The 16,169-nt window shown below is 31.0% G+C and overlaps 1 protein-coding gene across 2 annotated transcripts; it reads right to left on the bottom strand.

Annotated features, from left to right (window-relative positions):
• Positions 1-9,590: 9,590 nt before the first annotated feature.
• On the bottom strand, positions 9,591-14,677 carry LOC106681711 (uncharacterized). 2 transcript variants are annotated; one of them, XR_010843161.1, is made up of 4 exons: positions 14,412-14,665; positions 14,206-14,340; positions 12,398-12,608; positions 9,619-10,533 (listed from the first exon to the last, which is right to left on the bottom strand). XR_010843161.1 is itself a non-coding variant. In XM_014422175.3 (3 exons), the coding sequence occupies exons 1-3, from the start codon at positions 14,553-14,555 to the stop codon at positions 10,522-10,524; spliced, it is 291 nt and encodes a 96-aa protein (XP_014277661.1). In that variant the 5' UTR covers positions 14,556-14,677; the 3' UTR covers positions 9,591-10,521. The 2 variants fall into 2 exon arrangements, 1 of the variants encoding a protein (XP_014277661.1); XM_014422175.3 differs by lacking the exon at positions 12,398-12,608 and having other exon boundaries at positions 9,591-10,533; positions 14,412-14,677.
• Between the last annotated feature and the right edge of the window lie 1,492 nt (positions 14,678-16,169).

Raw genomic sequence — 16,169 nt, 5'->3', positions numbered from 1 at the left:
TTTGTATCTTTTTTAGCCCTGAAGAAGCCCTGCAACGTGGGGCGAAACGTTGGCTCATTAAATTAGTATATTTCTACTATTTGAGTTTTTCTTGACCGCACCCGGACCATATTCCTTTCATCTTCACACACGGTTAATCAATAATCTTCCATTAACTTTATTAGATTGTAGTCTTCGTTTCAGGTACAAAATTTATATTCGTAACTCCGATCTCAAGCAGCTCTAAAATAACAGTTTCATACAAATTATTTGTTCTTAATTTTTACCTTCCATGGTCTTAACTTTTTTTTTTTTAAATCACAATGATAACTAGAGCCCTCAAATCTAGACAATACTTTAGGTCTGTTCCAACAATCACTTCCACCGTACTGCGCATGCGTACGTGTTTTCCCCTCCCAAATCCTATTACTGCGCATGCTCCGTAGAGTTCTGGATAGTCAGAAGTGGTTGTTGGAACAGACCTTTTGTGTCGTATGTACGGTAGTAAGTTCACGGATTTTTAATTTTACGATAATTTAGTTTGAGAATAGGCTACGTTGATAAATACAAAAAATTATAAACCTTTTTTGGAAAATCGAAGTTAACTAATAATTAGAATTTTTAAAAGTCATTTTTTCAAATCTTTGCTGGATTTTCCGGTTTAGTGTAAGCGTACTTATTTATCCTATTTCTTTATAAAATAAATATTTTCACTCTTCATTGTTGTTAACATACATACATATACAAATTGTCCCTGAATAAACTACATTTATTCAGCTGCATAAACAATAACAGTGGTAACGTATTTTTACTTTTACTTGTATAAATAAATAAAGATTTTAAATATTTAATTTTGCCTTATGTTCCTGAATTCATGTTTATCTCTATAATCTCTACAATTTTGAGGATTTTAAAGTGAGATTTTCTGAGTCGAAACAGTGGCATATTGCCTATCTTTTAGGGGTATTTTCAATTCTCTAACCTCCATTTTTTTTCTTTCGCAACTAAATCTGGATTTTCCTATAGGTTTTGATAACAAATCAGATTTTAAGACTAGTTTATGTCGGAAACTGTCTTGATCCATGCATCCTAAAGACGCAAATTAAAAAAAAAAGTAAACAATATGTTAAGGGTTATGTGCAAACGTATCGGAAAATTAAACAAACCTGAAGAACAAACTTTTTTTCGAATTCAATTCACCATAGTAATTCGATTTATAATTACTGGACAAGCCGAGGAAACTAAAATGGCTCCGATGATTATGATACATCGATAAATAAATACCTCAATTAGGATGACGAATCTTTACGGAGAAGGGAATTCTAAAACAATTTTGTTCATTGTGTTTGTTCTATCATCAGCATCGTTATCTGGTGTTTTGATGTGACCGGTCCATGAGAATACGACTAGAAAATATTTGGAGGTGAGGGACCTCCTCGTGGTGATTAAACAGAGAAGAAAAAATAAAACAGTTACTAGTTTTACACGAAAGATAATAGTAAATAAAAAAAAAAAAAAAAAAATAGAAGTCGAAAAATAGTAGGGGAGGGGTACAAGAGAAGAAGTTAAAGGGTAATCTTTATAGGGTTTATGGAGCCTTTCCAGCCATGCCACCTCGCAGGAAGGGGGAATGGCGTGACTGATTACAAGATTGGATTGAAGGAAGCAGGGAGACTTCTTTTTCTTACTTCTTATTTTTTTATTTTTTCCGATCCCTCTAAAACAGAAAGAAACAATGAATTAGTGAGTGCTTTATTGTGAAAAAGAAAGGAAATAAATCATGTTGTTTATTACCTTTTACTACCTTTGGTATTTTAAGGTTATCTGTAATGTTTATTATTATTTATGAAATATTTTTTAGTTAAGAATGTCGTGTCATAAATTTTTTAAGGCTAGCAAGGGTGTCAAATACAAAAAAATATAAATATATATATATTTTTTTAATATGCCACTATTGAAGCATAGCAGTAATAATAGGCAAGATTAAAAATGCATTTTCACAGTTATTTTTTTAATCGATGGATTTTTTTCTGTCTACGCCAAGCATATGCCTTTCTTTTTTTCATTTTTAAAATTGTATTTTTTTTTTTGTCTTTTAAAATTCAATTACTTCAAAATTATTTCTTTAATTCTTCAACGAGAATTGACGGGAGTTGTGGGCTTGCAAATTTAAACAGAAATTTGGGTTTCTAGAAGTGTTTTATTGTCCTCTGGATGACCCAGAAAGGTCAGAAACAAAGACGTTGCAGCATCAGCTCATTGGTGGGGGAGGGAACAATTAAAATTTCTCAACAATTTTAACGGAATTTCCCAATTAACAGGAGGTATGAGGAGTAAGTATTCTATGTAATTTATCCTTATTCTAAACATTTTTAGAAAACTAACCTAACTAGATGATATTCATAAGCAATTTTGAGTATAGTGACCTCTTATGATCACAGATGTGCAAAAATTAGCTACAGTTCAGTTACAGCTACTAACAGATAAATTGTTATGTATACGACCCTTATTCATGAATGAACCATTGATAATTAAATATCGTATTTTAGCTATTAGTTTCAACTGTAGCTAATTAGGGTCCAACTCTGATACTTGCGTGATTTTTAGGTAATTTTTCAAATAGCCAAAAAAAAATTTCAATTATTGAGGGATTAACTCCCTTATCCCTATCCCATAATGATTTCCTTGGTTAGGAACAAAGAGTTATATTTCTTACGATAGTGGTAGCAACAGGAATATTTAGCGTCTACGTCTCTTTTAATCATATTCATTGATTAACACGTCTGGCTAGAACAATGCCGACGTCAGCAGCTGAGAATCATCAACTCTATGCGTGATCAGTTTTTTGAGTAATCATCTATTTTTGAAGACCTGATATTGAAAGTTAGTGATAATGAAGTTTTTCTTCCAACATTTTTAAAAAGTTTTATTAGCAAAAGTAAGCATTTTGCTTTTCAACTAATCCTATTCATTTTATAACCATACTGTTTATCTCAGCCAGCGAGGAAACAAATGAGAAAACTTATCGGAATCCTCAAGGAGATAAAATATTTGAACAGGTCATAATTCATGCCTTAATTGCCAACGACTGTCTGGGGTGGATGCGTAAATAAACAATTAGTTAAGAAAAAAAAATGAGTGTAAACAACGAGGAAAGAAATGTTCCTTTTTTTGGAGGAGGGGATTTAATGTGCCTTATATATAATTTAACATATTTGTAATTTACATTAAATAGTATGCATATAATTTTTTTTAAATTATTTATTTAATGTGATTTACAATTGTACAAAATAATACAATAGGTAAATATGTTGTATGTTTCATATACACTTGGAACCACCCATTGGTGGTACTTCGAACATTAATTTAAATTAGAAGGTCCCGTGGCCATCTTCTTTTAAGACGCCTCGGAGGATTATCAGGGATTGTTAAGGATGAAAGATTAAAAATTAATGGGTTAGGATGGTTAAGGAGTTTGGAATGAAAAGACGCATATCTGTTTTGGGCCAAATCTGCAACGAATGGGATGTTAGGGTCTTTGTGAATGAGTTTATTTGTGACGTAATAAGGAGCATCAAGGATTTTACGTAGGATTTTGGATTGTAACGATTGGATGCGGGAAGAATTTGATGGTTTGGTGGAGCCCCAGAGCTCAATTCCATATGTCCAAATTGGTCTGATTATCGTAGTGTATACTAATTTTTTGTAGTGAATGGGAAGTTTAGAGCGTTTGTCAAGTAAGTGTTGTAGCAATCGGAATCTACGAGCAGTTTCTTGTCGTATCAGTCTTGTGTGTCTTGTGATTCCAAGTAAGTCTCCTGTCAAGATGGAGTCCTAAGTATCGAATCTGTTCAACAGGCGTTAGTGGAATATTTAGAAAGGATACTGTAGGACAGGAGGTTTACGACGGAGAGTAAAGGTGATCTGGTGGGATTTGTCAGGATTTATTTTGATTCTCCAGTTTTTACACCATTCTTGAATAGATGTTATGTGTGCCTGTAGTGTTTGTGATGTTAGTTAGGTCGTCGTCATTAGTTGGGTCGTTGTTTACAGAAAGTATATATGTGTCATCAGCGTATGTTGTTAGGGCTGTTAGGGTGGTTTGGGATGTCAGCTGTATAAACCGTATAAAGAATGGGACCTTGAATACTACCTTGAGGAACACCGGCGGACTGAGAAAAGAGTAGGCTAGGTTATGATTTACTTTAAAGGTTCTATCAGTGAGGTAGGATTGGATATGCATATAATTTAAGTCTCAAAACACTGTTTATTATTTATTTAAAAGTCCAACGTTTTGACCAATTCGGCCGTCTTCAAGGACAATCTTGAATATAAATTGACATCTCAACATCTAATAATTTAAAAAATTTTTGCAGTGAAAAAAGCAACATAATCAAAAATAATTTTGCGATAATGGTATTAATTGAATCTGTAATTAAAAATTTTAAAATTAAATGGAATAGAGAAAAAATCCAAATTTTGTATAAGTGCTTTGGTAAAAAAAGGAAACATCGGTAGGCAAACGGTTGTTTTATTCTTTTGACTTTTCTCGGCTATTATATTAGAATTATTCTATTTTCATTATACAAAATAAAAATAGAATTAATGAAAGAAAACACAAATATCAGCTAAATAGGTAGTAGATGATAACAATTCATATAAATGCCACTACATAACCTATAAAACAACTTTCATCCCAGATTTTTTATCACATACTCGTTAATTTTATTACCCAAACGTATAATGTCTTTATAAACTTATATCTGTGCTGTGTTATAACAAAATAAAAAATAAATTGATAAATTTAATTGACAAGATTTAAAACTATGTATTTAAAATATACAATTTTAAATGGAGTTAACTATTCAATCAGAAGATTGATTGAAAAAGTATCCACCAAAAATTTATAATTTTTTATTTATATGAACATTCGTTTTGAAGGAATTTTCAAATGACTCTAAGACCGAATCTGACTTTATTTTTTTTGACTTTATAAATAAAAAAAAATTTTTTGGTCTTTTTTACTGGAGGTGACTTTAGTTTTTGTGATTTTTTTTCGCACTTAACCTCATTCAATACAATGTTTTGTTCTTATGCTACACAAGAAAATAGAAATCGATTGGTATATGATAACCATTACATGCTGGGCAAAGGCAGTATGCAAGAATATAAAAACATTCGAAAAATATGTAAAATTTTATTTTTTTTCGGTTTCTAGGGAGTAATGGCAAGAACTCTCAAACGGGTCTAATATTTTTCGACCAAGTATAACAAAAAAAAAGTTCCATTTAAATTGGTGATTTGGCTACATCTTTTTTGTTACTATATTTCCTCATTAAAATCTTATTTATTCTTTTTTATCTTCTCTTTTGTTCAAATATTATTAATGTAAAAAAAAAAAACTAAACAGAAAATAAATATATTAATCAACTAATGGATAAATATTAACGTTTACATTTCTTCTACTTTTTTTGGTGATTAAAAAATATATCAATTGGTTAATCATGAAGGTTATTATTATTTATAATTTCCAACGAAGAAAATTTCAGTTTTGTTAGTTATTAATTTTGTATGAATCTGACCAAGCCAACTGGCCCATCATACCATTGTCCAATAAATTATTTAAATAAGACGTCATTCCCAAGATCAATAATATTTATTTTTAGTTCATCACCTACTGATTCAAGTAAATAAGATATGAAGAAAATACCACATAAGCAACAACAATTTTATTTTGCAATATACCAAATTAAATTCCTCACAAAACTAAAGAATTTTATAATATAAATATAAGACAAATTAAGTACAATGTTCTCGTAAAAATAAAACAGATTGTATTTATTAATATTATTAGTATGAAGTTAAATTTTAAAAGTGGTGGTTACTAAAGATGTCTTGTTTCTTACTTTATTACTCGTCATTTTAGACAAATATATTAGGAATATCCAACATGTATTTTAGATAGTCTTTCATCGGTAAATTTTATTATTAAAATTAATCATATTAATATTAAATATGAACATTAATTCAATATTTTGATTAAGCAAATATTAATTTAGTAAACAAAGAATAGGTTACGAAGCAAAACAAATTCCAATTAACGATAATAAATAACTATTTAGAGCATTGTTTCTCAGTCAGATTGCTGTGGCACTCTGAGGGCCCCAAGAGTATGGTAGGGGTGCCATACACTTTCTCAAAATATTACAAAAGAAAAAAATTTTTAATTAAAATAGCAAACATACAGTGCATTTCAATTCAATGTGGCTCAGTCCTTATCTCGAATATGATGGTCAAGAAATTTCTACTTCACACAAGGCAATAAAACAATGTGTAGAATTTGACAAGTAACAGGCAAGAAATCATAAAATCAGTCACAGGTTTTTTTCAAGAACTATACTCCTCAGACAAATATCTCACTAAAACAAAAGCAACCAACGATGAAACAAATTCCTTTGTACCACCGATTATGACAACGGAAGTAGAAGCAGCTATTAAAAATCTAAAAAATAATCCAGGAGAAGACGGAATAACAAATGAAGTTTTGAAATCTGGAGGAGATGATTTATATACATGTATACCATGTCTTGTTTTCAACAAAATAATTCAGAAACAAGAAATACCTAATGAATGGAAAACTTCATAAGTAATTCTGGTCCATAAGAAGGGTGATAGGAAAAATATCAACAACCACCGCCCATTTCAATTGGCTCCACCTTTAGTAACCTCTTTTCAAAAATAATAAGAATATCAAAAGCAATAGACGAAACCCTACCAAAATATCAAGCAGGGTTTAGAAAAAGCATGTCGGTGATCGATCATTTGTTCACAATTAACCAGCTGAAAGAAAAAGCGAACGAATATAACTTAAAACCTTATCTAGGATTCATCGATTTCAAAAAAGCAGTACGTATCATATATCACAACAATATAGGAACCACATTGGAACGCAGAGGAGTGGGTAAAGGATATATAAAAATAATAGAAAACATGTACATAGATAATAAAGGATACGTAGAGATGGGAAGAAAGGGGAAAAATATTCCCTATAAGAAAAGGAGTCAGGCAGGGAGATTCTCTATCACCAAATATTTTTATAGCAGAGCTAGAACGAATCTTCGAATCCTTAGACTGGGAAGTCATGGAGATCTCACTAAATGTAAAGAAGCTAAACACATTAAAATTTGCAGACGACGTGGTTTTGATAGCAAGCTCAGAGGAAGAACTAGTGATAATGATCAATCAGTTAAAAGAAACAAGTTCTCTCCATGGATTGATATTGAACCCTCAAAAAACTGTCATAATGGCCAACAGCCTTTCGGAAACTATTAGACATAACCTCATGGGCATGAAAATTTCCGATGAAGTAATTTATCTTAGGAAAATAATTTCATTTGTGATTAAGGATGCCAATTAACTTGCATTAATTACAATGAAATTAAATTCAGAATAGGTAAATAATAGAAGAAATTTTGGAGCCTCAGATATATTTTTAAAAGCCATCAAGACGGTTTACAGTACGGCCATTAAGGTACAAAACAATTGTATTCAACAGATGCATTATCTCAGCACTTACTTATGGATGCCAAACATGGTCTCTGAATAAGAATATGGAGAGGAAGATTAACACCTGTCAAGGAAGAATGGAGCATATAATGCTTGGAGTCCCTCCAAACCATAAGTTATCTGGGTTCCATTAAGAAAAGAATTCATGGTTACCATATCTTGGAACATGGAAGTGGATAGATTGTGGCCCAATAGGGCTCAATTCCTTTTTAATAAATTCGTTACAACTTACTTGTGTCCATATTATGAGAGATTGTTGACATTGTTTTTTGAAATACTGATTAGTATAAACTTACATTTTTATGTGTGTTTAATTAATTAATGTATCCATTAGTCAAAAATAATACATTTCTAAATTATATGAGGAGCAGATGGTTGGGGGGTGCGATATAACACAAATAAGTTAAAATAACTTATTTAATAGTGCCAACGTTTCCGCCAGAATTTAAGACGCCATAAGCTGCAGTAGAAAAATGAAGTGGACCTAGGGAGGTCATCACATCAGGAAATTCGAAGAGAGCTAGGCGAGGTGAGCTGCAGAGTGGATCCACCAGGACAGGAAAAAATGAAGGGGACAATGCATATAACAAAACAGTATGGCAGTTCATTATGGATGTCGCCATAATGAATGCTGGAGATAAATTAGATGCCAACTCCGGTTTTAAGGTTAGGCTAGTCTGCTAAAAAGACTAATCTTCCTCACAGGAAGGTCTATCTCTGAATATGTTTAACTATTCATTTTTCGTTCTTTAATTTTTTCATAAGAATGATTTATTTTTGTATTCATATATAAATAAAGGCTTATTATTATTATAGAACTTGGTACAGAAGCATTGGAAATTTTGAGGTGCTAGGTCAAGAACAAAGCTGCCAAGATCATCCATGTCTAACCTCACAAGAAATCAGATATCCAAGTAACTTTAGAGAGGAATAAGTAATAAATGGGAGAGGTTCTCGTTATTTTTCTAGACTAATCTCAGTAAAAAAAAAATAATAGTTTTATTCAGTACTTAAAATAAAAACAAATTTTCCTTAATAATACTACTGAATTTCTAAAATAATATTGTTTTTGAATATTTGAACTTATTTAAGTGAAATAAACTAGAAAAACAAAACCCTGTAAATGGTTAATAATTTTATTCTTTCACTGTTTAATCTATCTTTTGTTGATTTATGAGACCCGTTAGCCAATGGGTGGCACTCACAAAAAATAGTAGGAGTCACGAACCCACCCTGTGAAAAAAACCATGTCAAGAAACGCGAGATGTATTTCCTATTACTGGGAATATTACATCCTAGTATTGGGAAATACAACCCATGAGGACTTAGGCCTCCATGGTCTGTTGCCCATAGAATAAATAATAATAATAATCACTATTATATTATGTTATATCAATATATGTTCAGTAAGATTGTAAAGAGTTGTTATTTATATACAAACTACCAACAAACCTACATGTTTTTAACAAGTCACAGAAAATCAACTACATTGATACCAAATATAATTATCATTTAAATACAGGGTTACAATATCTATCGCACATAAGGCTGTGTACAACAATAAACTGGATTGGTGACATTTTCCTAGATTACTTTGTTTTTACGATTCTTTTATGCTATGTCTGACTGAGGCCAATCTTTTGTGCAGATTGCCAACATTTGAAGGCTCAAGATTAACTCCATAACACTCTTAAAACTATTTGAGTTCTTTTCGATCTTCCAATATGGTTTGTTCTTCTCAATCATGCCTCACCTACTATAGAGCAACATGAGAAGCTTGCTTATAGAGCCCAATTCATAATTCTCAATTTCAGCAGTAGAGCCTATTTTTCATTTTATTTTGTTCTACTAGATTTCCTTAATATCATTTTTTAATTTCTCTACTTTGTATCTTTTTAGCAGCACTAAGATTTTTAAAAAATCTTTTTTTAGCACACCCTAATAGTTATCTATAAATCATAATGGAGGGATGTTGCTTTAAACAGTAGAAAAATTTTCATGAAAAATCCCTTTTATTATCAAAACAAATAATCTATTAAAGGGTATATATATATTTTTACAAAATTCTATGTATCAAAATCATGAATACATTTATACATATATTTTCAAAATTACAAACAAATAACCAGTAAAGTCTCTATAAACAAATAGATACTTAAATTCTTATAAGAACAAATTAACAGCTAACTTTTAATCACAAAGTATACCTGATATTGATATTTACAAAAAATTAACATCAAGTAGAAAATATGTATAATGATATAAATAATGACTAGAACTTCTGAATATAATAATTAATTCTATGATTTGGAATGATGGTCGAAAGGAATTCTTAAAATTTCATCGTTGCAAGAAGTAACTGAATACCATCAATAAATTTCAGGCATTAATATTGATGATTAAACATTGAAATAATAGATTAAATAGCATCGTAAGATATAATCCAACATTTATAAACAAATATTAGTTCCAAAAAAATATATTATACATATTCAAACAGAAACAACAATCTAAAGAGGAAATTGTACATCCTGAAATACCACTATAAAATTAGTAAAGTAATTACAAACTGGTTTAATATTACTAAAATTTCTATGAAACCAGTTTTAGCTATTTAATAAGTAAATGATTATCACAATCCTTATTCTATAACTTTCCTAAAATAATATTTTGTTCACTAAATCTAGGAAACAATTTTAAGAAAATATCTGGTTTCTTAAAGGAAACTTGAACTCATTTTAGAATAAAACACTGTTATATTAAATATAGTTTCACTATAATATTATAACACAAGGAAAATTCATCACCAAATCAGTACTCAAATAAGGGTGAGTAGAATTTATTATATTTAAGATACCCTTAAATTATGGTTACAGTATAATAAAATATATTTTCTCTGGATTATTAAATTAACATTACTTGCATATAAGGAATCAGACTTGGTTAGTCACACATGAATATTTTCACACTTTCCATTTATCGGAGAATCTAGAAACAAAGTAAAAAAAAAAAAAAAAAAAAAAAAAAGGAACAATAAGTATACTACATATAAACAAGTTTAAAATAATTTGATAAAAAATTCTCAAATTATATGTATATTTTTCCTAATTTCATTAACAACTAAATACAATATTTGAGTTTAGTCAGAATTTCTACCTATAACTTCCTGACAGAGACCTGAAAATCAGGCCGAATAACCGAACGTCGGCACAAATAAATATTCTTTTGTTTCTTTATGTTTTTTTCTGCTGACCACACCCCCGACCATCTTCTCCTCTTAATACAATATATATGTGCAATTGACTGAGATAGACTAGCATATACCAAACGCAAATACAACTTTCTTCTCTCTGTCAAGAATATTGAAATCCTAAAAAAAATCAGAAGCAAAGGGTCAGACAGGCTCTTACAGGTGAGCTAGATAGCAGAAGTGAGAAATTCGAAAGGTAAGTCCTCTGTACAAAAACAGGCCTGATCTAGGATCAGAGCCTTAACACATGGAGGAGTAGAACTAACAGGGCACTGCTTGGAGAGACTGACCAGTCAATATCTCATGATGTGAAGACAAGAATGAGCAGAAAATGTAGCTCGAAGCAATCCATCAATATGTCTCTACACAATAATGAATGCCAATATATAGGGTTGGCAAATAAGTCATTTCAGTTTTTTTGGGTGAAAGAAAACTAAGTATATTTTGTATATAATATTTATTTTGATTTACTATGTAAAGTACATTATTTTCCATTACCTTACCCTATCTCTCCAACAGCTGAATAATCCCAAGTTAATGAATGTCTGTGGTTTATTAGCGAAAAAGCGATCAAGGTGCTCCCTGACACCCTGTTCATTTTCAAACCGTTTTCCACTTAAGGAATTTTGTTGAGACTGGAATAAGGGGTAGTCACTAGAACCAAGGTCCTGACGGTACCAGCTTGGTAATGCGCCTGTCTGCCAACCCAAAGGTTGCGAGTTTGAGTCCCTGGCCCTATCTGGGATTTTTTCAAACATAAAATTATACAATACTCACTCACAGCCTCCCCCTGGACATTCGTGAGGTCCATTAGCCAATGGGTGGCACTCACAAAAATAGGCGTGGGAGTGACGAACCCACTCTATGAAAACCACATCATGAAACGCGTGATGTATTTCCTAAACACATCGTAGGAGGCCTTGGACCTAGGAGGCACGGTCTGTCGTTCCAATAATAATAATAATAATAGTTGCCAAGAGATCACATGAGAGGTCAAAAACGAGATGTAAAGACAGAATTAACAAAGATGCAAAAGAGTTGCATGCAGCAAACTAAGAGAGGTAGGCGTGGAGAGGGCCACTTGTAGCCAGAGTTGAGGCACAGATCTTAACAACCTCAGAACTGCAAAGGTGCCAGTTCAAATCTGGCCTCGGAGGTCTACTTTTGTTTCTGTGGTGATACTTTTGTTTCTGTGGTACCACAAAATGAAAACTTGACCTCCTACCATGGTTAAATTATGGTGGTACCCTGTAGATAACACCTCACGCATATGAAACTATCTTTGATGGATACTGTTTTCCTTCTGTTGGTACACAGATTAAAAATTTTATTTTTCAAAACTAAAAATTAATCCTGTATCTATATTAATTAAAACATAATTTGATTGGGTTTCTGAATTGGCTGAAAATAATTTTAACATTATTTCAAATTGTTTTACTATGTCATCAGATACCCTATTATAGTTCAAAACAATATAGTTAGTACTAGTGATTTTTCCAACTAAGATGTAAGATCTAATGCCTAGAAAGCTTGATTAAATTTTCAATCCTTTTATGAAAATACATTATAGCTTTAATAAGTATAGATAAAACATTTTCTTACTCAAACAAATGTGCCACCATTATCTATCTTGCCTTTTCCTCTCCAAAGACTGGTAACAATAATTTGGAATCTCTTAATCTATAGTTCTGTAGTTGGTATATTGGTGAACTACAAGGACAACACACGTATAATAAAGTCCTTGTGACTAAGGCTCGTCAACAGTTCCAGTATAAAACCAATCTGACGATGTTATATTTCATATACACTGAAACTAAAGCATAGGAACAAGAATCAATTATAGTTGTTCGACAACAGATAAAAATAATGAATTGAAATCGGACACAACTATATAATTTATATACTTATAAGACAGAAGCAAATTTGAAATAGAATTTAAATGTAAGGGATAGAAAAAATAATCAACTTTTATAAATTTTTACTTTTCTTCGAATCTAGAGGAATTTCTATATCAGAAATTAATCTAACCCTAAAACATAAGTTTCCTGTCATTAATGAGCCTTCATACTAATACTTCTGTTATTAACCAACTTCAAAAATTTTAGTTTTCACAGCTACTAAGAAAATAAAAAGTGTACTACATAGAATAGCAAACAAGTTTGACGTTTCCTTCCAAAAATAACTACTAAAGGAGTTGGAAACACATAAAAATGATTTCTTGAAAAGGGAAAATAAATGAGTAAATAACAAGAGCGAGATCAGCTGAATACCATAAAATATATGTTAAAGTAGATTACAACTGTGGGTATTTTCAGGAAAAAGTACAATCTTTACTTTATTCAGCTAATATTAAAGACAAGAGGTGAACACAGACATTTAAATCACCAACGTGGCAGGATGAACAGGAAACAGCTTCTAATGTAACATGAATGCACTGGAAGATATGTTTAATTTAAAAACAATTTACCAAATATTAAAGGAATTTAGAGAGTCATTATTAGGAAAATAACAAATAAATTTGTAAGAAACTGTAAAAATTCTGAATGACCCAGATTATAAAACTTTATCTTAATTTAAAAACAACTGCTAACTAAAGAAATGGGATGGTAAAATAATTCAGTTTGGACTGAACTGTTAAACAGAAAAAGAATTGACATAAGATTTGTTTATGTTATGAAATTATAATTTAAAAACGGCTAAGGTCAGTTAGGTTAAAGTTTGTACATTTATGTTCATAGTGTATGTTTAAACAAACACCTAAACTACAAAAACAAAAGCTCATTGTCAAAAATTTGTTTAGTTATAAAAAAAGAAATAAACACCTCAATTTATACAGAGCCTTCAAGTTCAGATAACCCATACAGATCGCGAAAAATAATTAAACATAGTAAAATCATTTTCACTGTTGTTACTCTTAAGAGGATAAACAGTAACAGTTCACAATTTACACTTCAATGGCATGAAATACAAAACCTACTTAAATATTAATATTATTGTTTTAATTAGATCGTAGCTGTCGATTTCAACTTGCTCAAAAGGGAGAGCAAAACCGCTCAAAAGGGAGAGCAAAACCTCTTAATGGGTCCTTATCAGAGTATCCTACAGATAAATAACAATGAGCACTAGTACCCAATCAACAATTAAGCGACATGTATCAATTGTAATAATCAATAGTTACAATTGAAATTTCGGATGTTAACAGATGTTAAATAATATCTGTATAAAGCGCAAGACCTACTAGAGAATTAGTCAGTAATTTCAAAATGTTCTCATAGAAGTGACAAAAATAATCATTAGAATTCAAGATTAATGGTAGAAAAATTGTCAAATCCATCTGATAAATCAACGACACTAATAATACCAATCATTTTCTTACTTAAGACTAAACAATAATTTTCTGTAAGATCTACCTTACGATCATTATTGTTGCTACTACCAAATTCTTTCTGTGTTTTCATTATCAATTCCATCCATTCATAATACATCCTCAGTTTAATAATACATGCTGGGCAAACAGTTTTTGGAAGATCATCATTTACATAAATCTGTAATAGAAATACTTTTACTAATAAAAAAAACAAAATATATAGGTAAAAAAATATATATTATAACATACATCAACACCTAGATAACCCCTGAGTTGTGTGGCTAAATTTATTCTTTCACCTTCTTCACCATAAACATGAATAACAACTCTGTTCATCTTAGAGCATATTCGACATATAAACCCAGTAAGAAGTGCTTTATCTAAGCTACCCATGTTTTACGATTCTTTAAAATGAAAATATCACCCATCCTAGATAAACCATGAAACTCGAAATGAATCCTAAATAATATTTCTTACAAATAATAACAAAGAGGATCAAAATTCTCGCGGATCCTGAAGTGAATCTCAGGGCTTCGAAAAAGTGCCTGTTGCCTCTGTTTACAAGTTAATGAGTTAATTTTAATGACTCAATTATTTAATATTAATATTAGTAATAAAAATATAGATGTTAAGAAAAATAATTTTATTCCAAATAAACAAAAATATTAACCATAATTATTGTTCTGTACGAATAATTACGTCATATAATATATTGATTATTACAACTGATTAGTTGTTCATCATTCTATATTACTTAGATTCATCAGCATTTGTCGAGTTAGGCTACTAAAGTTTCATTTTACTACCTTTCGTCAAATTTTTCATACAGTCCTACCTGAATATTTATTATTATTAATTTAGATTTTGGTCCTCCGCTTACGAATTTTAGTGTTATCCTGTAACTATCCTCTTCTGGAAAATATTACTTCAGTGAGTTGCTATCTTATATTCGTATCAACATTTTGTTCATTCCCGTCAGTTATTTGGCATTTTCTTATTACCTTCGAATTAATTATTCCTCTTCAAGATACTGAAGGATATTTCTGAGGAAGTGAGATTACCATTTGATAAATTCAACACATACTCTCTACCGAAGTGAGTGATACCGGAAAATTTCAGAAAAAAAAAATGCTTTTCTTAATCATTCGATCAACTGTATATCCAGCACAGAACATATATTGAATTGTATCTTCATGAGGCATTATGAAATTTGCAACCAAAATCATTACCCATGGTTTAACCAAACAGCAAGGTGCGGCAACCTGTCCTGAACACTTTCAAATCCTGTATCATTGGGAAGTATCTCTGGAGGAGGACCATTGGGTACTGCAGTAGCTGAAGTTCGCAGTGAATAAGGCGTATTACTCTCAGTCTTTCTGGCAACTGCTAGAAAGAAATGACTATCTTCCTCCTGTTCCGTTTGTTACTTCATACCACTGGAAACGTACACCACTAAAAGCTCAATTTCGACAAAATTTAGAACCTCATCGTTCTTCCACTAGAACCTTTAGATATTCTTGTATAAACAAAAATAACACATGTTTAAAAATAAAAAGTCTAGTTAAGGTATAAGTGATTTCTACTTGAACTAGAGTGGAGGAAGAACCACTTTGAGCTCGAATCTCTCTCACTTCGTAAAAAAACGATTCGTGAGGAGTTAATTTCAATTAAAAGTTGAGGAGAAATTTCTAGGAGTTCGAATCTCTCTTCTCGCTTCGAATCCATCTCACCTTGTGTATGTGTGGGGCCTTAGATCATTAATGTTGACATATATATATAAGTTGCGGACTGTCAGATGACAGGTCCATATCAGCTGATCGAGGAGAACAGCTGACCGATTGTATATATATTTATAGACGGACAAGCTCCGCAAATAGATCAGTCTTTGAGAGTACTTCAAGAGTTTCATTTCACACTCCTCTCTCTCCTACTATTTTGGTTTCACTTAAGTAAAAGATAACTTTATATATATAAGTTAAGTATTGGCAAAAGCAAAATGTCAAAAAA

This window comes from Halyomorpha halys, unplaced genomic scaffold (assembly GCF_000696795.3).
Source record: "Halyomorpha halys isolate HHAL.00 unplaced genomic scaffold, Hhal_1.1 Scaffold361.1, whole genome shotgun sequence".
Taxonomy (NCBI): domain Eukaryota; kingdom Metazoa; phylum Arthropoda; class Insecta; order Hemiptera; family Pentatomidae; genus Halyomorpha; species Halyomorpha halys.
Note: the sequence above shows the minus strand (reverse complement) of the source record. Positions and strands in the feature narration are given on the sequence as shown.